Below are 10,108 nucleotides of genomic sequence, written 5' to 3'. Positions count from 1 at the left end.
CGGGGGGATCAATAAAGCTAGGAAGGACCATTCCTCGTGGGAGAGGGAATCAGTGGGGCTGGGAGAGACCATTCCAAAGGGGGGGAATCAGTGGGGTAAGGGCAAAACCATCCCCGTGTGGACGGGGGTGTCTATGGGGTGAGCACGGGAGAGACCACTCCCCTCCTTGGGGGTGTGTGCAGTGGGTCTGGGAGAGACCATTTTCCCCCCATGGAGGTGTGCAGTGGGTCTGGGAGAGACCATTCCCTTCCTTGGGGGTGTGCAGTGGGTCTGGGAGAGACCATTATCCCCCCATGGGGGTGTGTAGTGGGTCTGGGAGAGACCATTCCCCAGTGGAGGGGTGTCCGTGGGGCTGGGAGAGACCATTGCGTGGTGGTGAAGGGGGAATCCATAGGGCTGGGAGACACCATTCCCCACATGGGGGGGATCAGTGGGGCTCGGGACAAACCATTCCTTGTGGGACGGGGGGGCTCGGGACAGACCATTCCCTATGGGACAGGGGGGGTATCCATGGGGCTGGAAGACACCATTCCCCACATGGGGGGGGGATCAGTGGGGCTCGGGACAAACCATTCCCTATGGGTCAGGGGGGTGTTCATGGGGCGCCCCACCCCCTAACAAAAACCAGACCCCCCCAAAGACCCCCCAGCCCCCCAAAACCACTCGGCACCCTCTGTACAGCCGTTTATTGCGGGCGGGGGGCTCTGCTCGCTCGGGGCCGGGGGGCAGCAGCCAGGGGGGGCCGCCAGCACCCGGGGCTCCCATCCCCGGCTCCTCCATCACCGGCGGCCGGGGGGTGGGAGGGGGCGGCCGGGGCTGTGCGGGGGTCCCGGCGTGTCCCGGCACGGCCCGGCACGGCGCGGCACAGGGCGCACGGCAGGCGAAGCGCAGGCAGCGGGCGGGGGGCAGCCGGGGGGCACGGGCGAAGCTGCGGGGGCCGACGGGGCCGGGCGGGGCCGGTGCCCGGTGCCCGGTGCCCGGTGCCAGCTAACTGGTGCCCAGCGGGAAGGTGGGCGAGTGGCGCTCGGTGCCGATGGGACGCGAGGGAACCTCGGCGAATCCCACGTGTCTCCGCTCTGCGGATGGAAAGGAGCGGGCTCAGCAGCGCGGTGGCACCGGAGACAGCGGGGATGGAGCGGGGGACAGCCCCCCACGTACCCCCGGTGCCACCGTCCTGCTCCTGGCCCGGCTCGTCCTCGTCGCCCTCCGCGCCCTCGGGGTCCTCGGGGATCTCGGACACCGTCAGCGACTTCAGGTCCTCCTCGCGCTCGTCGATGCCGCCGGCGAAGGAAACTTTCTGCCCGCCTGCGGGGAGCGGCACGGTGGCACCGGGGACACCCAGAGGGGACGCGACACCGAGCCCCGGTGCCCGCCCGGTGTCCCCGGAGAGCAAGCGGGCTGTCCGTGTGTGTCCCTGCCATCCCCATCCTGCTGCCATCCCTGTCCTGCTGTCCCCATCCTCCCACCACCCCCATATCGTTGTCCCCCATCCCTCCACCACCCTGTCCCCCTCACTGTCCCCATCCTCCTGCCACATTGTCCCCAACCATCCTCACCCCTTCACCTCCCTGTCCCCATCCTCCTGCCACCCCCATATCCTTGTTCCCCACCATCCTCAGCCTTCCACCACTTTGTCCCCTTGCTGTCCCCATCCTCCTGTCACCCCCCCATCCTTGTCCACCATCATCCCCATCCTCCTGCCACCCCCATATCCTTGTCCCCACCATTCCCAAGTCTCCACCACCTTGTCCCCTCGCTGTCCCCATCCTCTTGTCACCCCTGTCCTTGCCCCCCACCATCCCCATCCTTCTGCCATCCCTGTCCTCCTGTCCCCATTGTCCTGCCACCCCCATATCCTTGTCCCCCATCCCTCCACCACCCTGTCCCCTCGTTGTCCCTGTGTGTCCTCACCATCCCCATCCTCCTGCCATCCCCGTCCTCCTGTCCTCATCCTCCTGCCACCTTGTCCCCCACCATCCCCATCCTTCTGCCATCCCTGTCCTCCTGTCCCAATTGTCCTGCCACCCCCATATCCTTGTCCCCCACCATCCCTATCCCGCTGCCATCCCGCTGTCCCCCCGTCACCCCCACCCTCCTGTCCCCTCCCATCCCGGTCTCTCTCTGTCCCCATCCCGTTACCTTTCCGCTTGTGCGCCTTCAGCCCGGCGGGGAAGTAGCTGCGCTCGGCTCTGCCCTGGCTCCCCGGGGCTGCCCGGGCGGGGGTCCATGAGCCCGGGGCACGGCGAGGCACGCGCGGCACCGGGGAGGCACCGGGGCGGCACCGGGACCGCGTCACACAGCGGCCGGGGGTCCGGCTGGCGTCACCGGCCCCGCGGGGGACAGGGACACGTGGGCAGCAAGGACAGCGTGGCAGCCAGCCCGTGTGCCAGCCCTGGCCTTGTCCCCGCGGGCTACAGGGGATGGTGACCCCATCTCCATCCCCCCGTGTCCCGCGGGCTCCAGCAATGCTGTCCCCGTGTACCCCGGGGTTCTTGTCCCCGTGTCCCCACAGCCCCTGGGCTCCAGAACCCCCTCCCCATGTCCCTGTGTCCCCAAGACTGTGACATCCATGTCCCCACATCCCCTGGGCTCTGGCAGGCCTGTCCCCATATCCCTGTGTCCCCAAGGCTCCAGAATCCCCATCCCCATGTCCCCAAGACTCTGATATCCATGTCCCCACACCCCCTGGGCTCCAGATTCCCCATCCCCATATCCCTGTGTCCCCAAGGCTCCAGAATCCCCGTCCCCATGTCCTCAAGGCTCTGACATCCCTGTCCCCACACCCCTTGGGCTCCAGAATCCCCCTCCCCATGTCCCTGTGTCCCCAAGGCTCTGCCATCCATGTCCCCACATCCTTTGGGCTCCAGAACCCCTGTCCACATGTCCCTGTGTCCCTTGGGCTCCAGAACCCCCTCCCCATGTCCCTGTGTCCCCCCAAGGCTCTGGCATCCATATCCCCCATCCCTTGGGCTCCAGAATCCCCTGTGTCCCCAAGGCTCTGGCATCCCTGTCCCCATATCCTTGTGTCCCCAAAGTTCTGGAATCCATGTCCCTCATTCCCTGGGCTCCAGAATCCCCCTCCCCATGTCCCCGTGTCCCCAAGGCTCTGCCATCCATGTCCCCACATCCTTTGGGCTCCAGAATCCCCCTCCCCATGTCCCTGTGTCCCCAAGGCTCTGGCATCCCTGTCCCCATGTCCTTGTGTCCCCAGAGTTCTGGCATCCATGTCCCTCATTCCCTGGGCTCCAGAATCCCGTCCCCATGTCCCCACACCCCCTGGGCTCTGACAGTCCCCTCCCCGTGTCCCCGTGTCCCCGTGTCCCCGTGTCCCCGTGTCCCCGTGTCCCCTCACCAGACTCGAGGCCACTGTCGGGGTCGCAGCCATCATCGGGCTCCCCGTCGGAGCTGTCCCCGCCGCCCATGCCGCTCTCCAGGTGGGACTGCACGATGCGCTGCACGGCTGGGGACACGCCGGTGTCACCGGGGGCACCGGCAGCACCAGACTGTCCCCGTGGTGTCCCCGCTGTCCCCGCGGGCGGTACCTTTGAGCGAGGGCGGGGTGTAGGCACACGGGTTGGTCCTCTTTGGTTTGAGCAGGCAGCCCTCGCCCGAGCGCTGCGGGGGGACAGGAGTCGGGATGGGGGGGCCCGGTGTCCCCAACGGGGGTCACCGCAGCCCCCGGAGAGCCGGGAACCTCCCGGTGAGGTGGGGGATGCAATGGGGGTGTCACCATGGGGGTGACACCCGCCCCATCCCCGGAAATGAGGAGCCTGCTGAGGGGATGTGGCACCAGGGACACTGTGATGGGACCCTGCCTTGGGGACCTTGCATTGGGAATGGGGTATTGGGGACACCATCCTGAGCACCCCACCGTGGGGACCCTGATCCTATGTTGGGGACCCCCATGATGGGGACATTGCCACGAGGATGTGGCATTGGGGTCCCCACAATTATGGGGACACTGCCAAGAGGATGTGGCATTGGGGTCCCCACAATTATGGGGGGTCCCACGATGGGGACACTGCCATGAGGATGGGTCCCACAATGGGGACATTGCCATGAGGATGTGGCATTGGGGTCCCCACAATTATGGGGACACTGTCATGAGGATGTGGCATTGGGGTCCCCACAATTATGGGGACACTGTCATGAGGATGTGGCATTGGGGTCCCCATAATTATGGGGACACTGCCATGAGGATGTGGCACTGGGGACACTGCCTTGGGGATGTGGCATTGAGGGTCCCCATTATGGGGACACTGCCTTGGGGACGAGGTTTTGGGCTGCCCCCGATGGCGACCCCGTTATGGACACCTCGTGTTTGGATGTGGCGCTGGGGACACGGCGCTGGGGACACTGCGGGGGTGACCCCGCCACGGTCACGCGCTGCTCGGCACAAACTGCCCAGCCTGGCTCGGCTCCATGTCCCCATCCCGTGTCCCCGTCCCCGGCGCCGTGTGCCCGTGCCGGGAAGGAGCCGATAAGCTCCGGGCCCCGATAACGCCCCCGGGGGACGCGGGACAGGGAGCGGGGTCGTGTCGGGGGTCCCGGCGCTCACTCACCTGGTAGGGCAGGTTCTCATCCTCTGTGTCAGCGGCGCCAGGGAGAGAAAAGTGAGCGGGACACGGACACCCCCTCCAGGGGTTACCCTGCCCCTCCGTGCCACCCCCTTCCTTGTGTGACACCCCGTCCCCTCCTTGCCGGACATCCCATTCCACAGGTGACACTACATCCCATGTCCCCTCCCCGCCACCGTGTCCCATCCCTGCCACCGTGTCCCATCCCAGACACCACGACAGCCACCACTTCCCATCCCTGCCACCGTCCCTCGCCCCGTGTCGCAGCCCGGCCCCGCTCACCTGGGGACGAGTGTTCGGAGAGCTGGAAGAGCATGGCCGGCGTGGGCCTCCTCCGGCGGATCTGGGGCACAGGTCCGGGGTGTCACCGGCTGGGGACGCCCCGAGTCCCTTGTCCCCTGTGCCCTGTGCCCCAGGGACACGTGTGTGCCCCGTGTGTGCCCGTGTGTGTGCGCCTGTGGGTGCAGGGCCACCAGCCCACCCGGCGCGGGGTCCCCGTGGTGTCCCCAGTGTGTCCCAGCCCCAGGCCAGCTCCTCCGGGGGGCTCCGGCTCCGGTGTGTGCTGGGGATGTCCCCTCGGATCGGGGACAACCGGCGGGGGTGGCTGCACTGACTCCCGGCGTGTCCTGTCCCGTTCATCCTGTCCCTGTGCTCTGTCTCATCCTTGTCCCTGTCCCCGTCCCCCTGGCACAACTCTCCGTGTGCGGGGACCTTGGAGCTCTCTCGTCCTGTCCCCGTCCCTTTCTGTGTCCCCCATGCTGTCCCGTCCGGTCTGTCCCTCCCGTCCCACGCCCTGCCCGCTCCCATCCCCCTTGTGCTGCTCTGCCGGTCCCATCCTCTGCCTCCCTGTTGTCCCCTCTGTCCCTTCCGATCTCCCCCGGATCCTTCCCCTCCTTCCCTCTGTCCCCTCCCACCTCCCCCTTGTCCCATCCCCTCTGTCCCAACACATCCCCTCTGTCCCTTCCATCCCGTGCCTTGTCCCCTCTGTCCCCTCCGATTCCCCTTGTCCTGCTCTCCCAGTCCTATCCCGTCCCTCCTGTCCCCTCCGATCCCCCTTGTCCCATCCCTTCTGTCCCAACGCATTGCCTCTGTTCTTTCCATCCCCTGCCTTGTCCCCTCTGATCCCCCTTGTCCTGCTCTCCCGGTCCCCTCCTGTCCGGTTCAATCCCCTTTGTCCCCTCCCCTCCCTCCTGTCCCACTCTGTCCCCATCCCGTCCCCGCTGTCCCCGGCGCTCTCCCGTGTCCCCCTCCGGTCCCGCGCGGTCATTCCGGGGGTCCCTCCTCGCCCCGGGGTTACCGGCAGCGCTTGGCCCTGACAAGAGGGGAAACCCCCAGGCTCCCCTGTCCCCTGTCCCCATCCCCTGCCCCCAGTCCCCAGTCCCCAGTCCCCAGTCCCCAGCCCCCAGTCCCCAGTCCCCTGTCCCCTGTCCCCTCACCATCTCCACGGCGCGGGGGTCCAGGTTGCTGGGGGGGGCGGGCACCGAGAACTGGATCTTCTTGCGCTCCTTGGGGTCCATGGCCTTGGCCGGGAGTCACCGGAGCCGGTGGCGGGGGCCGGGGGGGGTCTCTGGCACCGCTACCGAGCGGAGTTCCGTGGCACCCGAGGCTCGGTACGGCGAGGAATGAGAGTGGCGGGAGGTGGGGAAGGCAGAGCCGGTGAGGAGGAGGAGGAGGAGGAGGAAGGAGAGGGAGGGAGGACACGTCTTCCTACCAGGAGCTGAATTATTCATCCCCCCCTCCCCGGGCAGGGGGGCTGAGGCCGCGGTAATGAGCCCTTGGGGAGCCCCCCAGGGGGTTCAGCCAACCTGGGGGGGGGTCCTTAACCCCTTCCTTGCCACGGGGGACCCCACCTGCCATGGCCGGTTGCGCTGGGACAGGGACGGTGGCTCCGTGTGTGTCCCTGTCCCTTGAGTCTCCCCAGAGGTGTGGGGACAGGGGACAGAAGGACAGAGGGACAGCAGCTCCCACTCCTGTGTGTGGAGAGCGGCAAAATTGCCCCCACCTGGCTTGTGTCACACAGGACAAGGCCACTACTCTAGAGGGGACATCCATGGGGACTCCCCAAACATCCCACCCCCTGTGTGCGGGGGGTCCCCCCACCCCCAGCTGCAGCCCCCGGGATTTGGGGGGTGCGGGGGCTGCGTCTTCACCCCAGGCTGTGCCCACCTGCCCTGGTTCTTCCCCAGTTTTTGGAGATTTTCCCCATAGAAAATCCCAAGGGACACAAAATGTTCCCCATGGGGAAGTGGGGATTCATCCCTCAGGGCACCAGAGCGGCCAGGAAGGGATGGGGGGACACCCAGGGCACCTCTCCCGACCCCACAGGGCCACATCCAGGGGGTCCCCATGCAGCGGGGACAGCCGGAGCGGTGGCTCGTCCCCTCCTGGGATGTCCCGGGGCGGTGTCGATGGAAGCCGCCCGTGAGCAGGAACGAGGAAGGGGGAGCTGGGAACTGGCTCCGTCCCCCGGATCTCCCGGTGCTCCAACGGCTGCGGGTGGCCCTGGGCCAGCAGCCACCGCTCCAGCAAAATATTTACCCGGGTGGCACCGAGCCATGGAGCAGCGTCCCGCCCGCCCGGCACCACGCGGCAAAACACGGCACAGCCCGGCCCTGGCGACAAATCCTGGCGCTGGGTGGCAAATCCTGGCTCTGGGTGGCAAATCTCGGCTCTGAGTGGCAAAGGCCAGCTCTAGGTGACAAAGTCCAGCTCTGGGAGACAAATCTTGGGTCTGCGTGGCAAATCTTGGCTGTGGGTGACAAAGCCGGACTGTGGGTGACAAAACCTGGCTGTGGGTGACAAAATCTGGCTGTAGATGACAAACTTGTGCCTGTGGCACAGCGCAGTGAGCACCTGGATGGGGACAAATCAGGCGCCAGCAGAGCTCAGTGTCCTCATGGAGACCAAAACCTGGGGACAAGGTGAGGGGTCCCTCTGTCACCACGCGTGTCCCCGTGCCAGGCTCCGCGCACCGTCCCCATCCCGGGACCGGGAGTCGTTATGGCAACAGGTTCCCGGGCTCCATCCCGCTGCTGTTCCCGCTTCTCCCACCCACGAAGACGCCGTGTGAGGGGGTGGCCGGGCCCCCTCCCCTCCGTGCGCTGCGGCAGCGCCGGCACCCGCAGCCCCCCGGGATCGGCAGGCGCCGCCCGCGCCCGCGCCCACGCAGCGTCACCCGCGGGTGGCACCTGCAGAGTGGCACGGGAATGGGGTGGGGAGGGGGGGGTGCCAGGAACACGGGGGGCACCTTCCAGGCACACGTGTGGCACACATGGCCCCGCTCCTCGCCTGCCGCCGGGACAGGCGCACCGTGGGCACCCAGCCCGTGCCCGTGCCCGTGCCGCGGTGCCGCGGGGGCTGCGCGGAGCTGCAGCAGCGAATCCTCCCGCGGAGAGAGTAAAAATAGCAGCGGGGTGAGGCAAGAAGCGCTCGCCCCCCGGCAGCGGGCACCGGAGAGGAGGCTGAGCCCACCGAGGAGCGCTGGGCACGGACGGAGGGTGTGGGGATGGACGGACGTGGGGACAGAGCGCCGTGGTGGGGACAGGGTGGGCTGGGGGTGGGACAGCGCGGGGACACGGTGGGCTGGGGGTGGAGCATGGTGGGGACAAAAAGCCCCAGGGATGGGCCATGGTGGGGACACGGTGGGCTGGGGGTGGAGCATGGTGGCCAGCAGGGTCTCATGGGAACAAAGCGTCCCCATGGTGGGGACAAGGTGTGCTGGGGACGGAGCGTGGAGGGGACATAGTCCCACGGGGACAAAGTGTCCCAAGGATGAGCGTGGTGGGGACAGGGTGTGCTGGGGATGGGCCATGGTGGGGACATGGTCCCATGGGGACAAAGAGCCCAAGGGATGGAGCAGCACGGAGACAGAGTGTGCTGGGGATGGAGCGTGGTGGGGACACGATCCCATGGGGACAAAGTGTCCCAAAGATGGAGCGTGGTGGGGACACGGTGTGCTGGGGATGGAGCAGCATGGGGACAGTGTCCCACAAGGATGAAGTGCCCCAGGGATGGGCCACCATGGGGACAGGGTGTGCTGGGGATGGGGCATGGTGGGGACAGTGTCCCATGGGGACAAAGAGCCTCAGGGATGGGACATTGTGGGGACAGGGTGTGCTGGGGATGGAGCATGGTGGGGACAGTGTCCCATGGGGACAAAGAGCCCCAGGGATGGGACATTGTGGGGACAGGGTGTGCTGGGGATGGGGACACAGTCCCACGAGGATTAAGTGTCCCAGGGATGGGCCATGGCGGGCACAGAGTGTGCCGGGGACAATGTGGCGCTGCAGGGACAGGGTGCCAGGGGGACAGGACAGGACATGGCAGGGACAGGGCCTTGCGGGGACACCGCATCTTGGGGACAATCGCCCGGTCCAAGGGTGAGTGCCGGGAGGGGGGCGGGGCCTGTGCACGGAGGGGGCGTGGCCACAGGATGGGCGGGGGTCGGCTCGGGGGTGCCGGGACCCCCCCTCAGTGCCTTCCCCCTCCGTGTCCCTCCCCGCTCTGCCGGGTGTCCCCTCCCTGGGCTGAGCCCCCCGAGCTGCACCCCAGGACCCCCCCGTGGGTGCAGCCCCCCCCGGGAGCCGCAGCGGGGGCGGCGGGAGGGGGCCGGTGCTCCCCTGGGTGCCGGCAGTGGGAACACGCGTGGGAGCGGAGCACGCGTGGGAGCCCGAGGGGGGGGCGGTGGGAGGGGGGGGGTGGGGTGTGCAGGGGGTTTAACCCTTTCACTGCCGGGAACCCACCCTGGGGGGCTGCGGAGTGGGGATGGGGGCCTGGGAGGGACATTCCCTAAATGGGGGAGCACGGGGGGGCTGGGGAAGGGGCACCCCCTGCTCTGCTCGGGGGTGCGATGGGGAAACTGAGGCAGGACTGAGGGGGTGCAACCCCATATTTTTAGCATGATGTGGGGTGGTCTGCAAGCCCAAAAAAATGTGGGGACACAAGGAGGGGCCGTGTCCCCCGATTCTCGGCAGGATGGGGGGGACACTGTGTGCCCACACCTGGCAGGACAGGGGTGACGGTGTCCCCACATTGTGTCCCCACACCTGGCCGTGTCCCCACATTGTGTCCCCACATTGCGTCCCCACACCTGGCCGTGTCCCCAGCTCACCGAGGAGGGGTCGCATCCCTGAACCCCCCAAAAGGGCGGGCAGGGGGGCTGCACCCCCCGGGCTGTGCCCGCTCCTGGTGCCCTCACCGGCGCCGTGTGCCCGCCGTGTGCCCGCCGTGTGCCCGCCGTGGCAGATGTCACCGGCGGCGCTGGCATGGTCAGGCTGGCACGGCCACCCGGGGCTGGCACGGCCGCGTGGGCTGGGCAGCGGCTCAAGGGCTTTGGCACGGCGTGGCCGGAGCGGAGCCGCGGCTGGAGCCGCCCTGGCTGACCCGTGCCAAGGCTCACACCCACCCCAAAGGGTGGCACCGGGAGCTGGGAGGGCACTGCGGGGTCCTGGGTCCCATGCCAAGGCTCACACCCACCCCACTGGGTGGCACCGGGGGCTGTGGGGGCACTGCGGGGTCCTGGGGCACCCACC

The 10,108-nt window shown here is 67.8% G+C and overlaps 1 protein-coding gene across 1 annotated transcript; it reads right to left on the bottom strand.

The window, feature by feature from the left end:
• Positions 1–660: 660 nt before the first annotated feature.
• PPP1R1B (protein phosphatase 1 regulatory inhibitor subunit 1B) lies at positions 661–6,324 on the bottom strand. Its single transcript, XM_074557752.1, has 8 exons — positions 6,014–6,324; positions 4,860–4,920; positions 4,563–4,585; positions 3,543–3,615; positions 3,353–3,460; positions 2,140–2,208; positions 1,159–1,305; positions 661–1,076 (listed from the first exon to the last, which is right to left on the bottom strand). Exons 1-8 carry the CDS (start codon positions 6,092–6,094, stop codon positions 988–990), a joined length of 651 nt encoding a protein of 216 aa, XP_074413853.1. The 5' UTR covers positions 6,095–6,324; the 3' UTR covers positions 661–987.
• Positions 6,325–10,108: the final 3,784 nt, after the last annotated feature.

This window comes from Zonotrichia albicollis, chromosome 23 (genome assembly GCF_047830755.1).
Source record: "Zonotrichia albicollis isolate bZonAlb1 chromosome 23, bZonAlb1.hap1, whole genome shotgun sequence".
Classification (NCBI taxonomy): Eukaryota; Metazoa; Chordata; class Aves; order Passeriformes; family Passerellidae; genus Zonotrichia; species Zonotrichia albicollis.
Note: the sequence above shows the minus strand (reverse complement) of the source record. Positions and strands in the feature narration are given on the sequence as shown.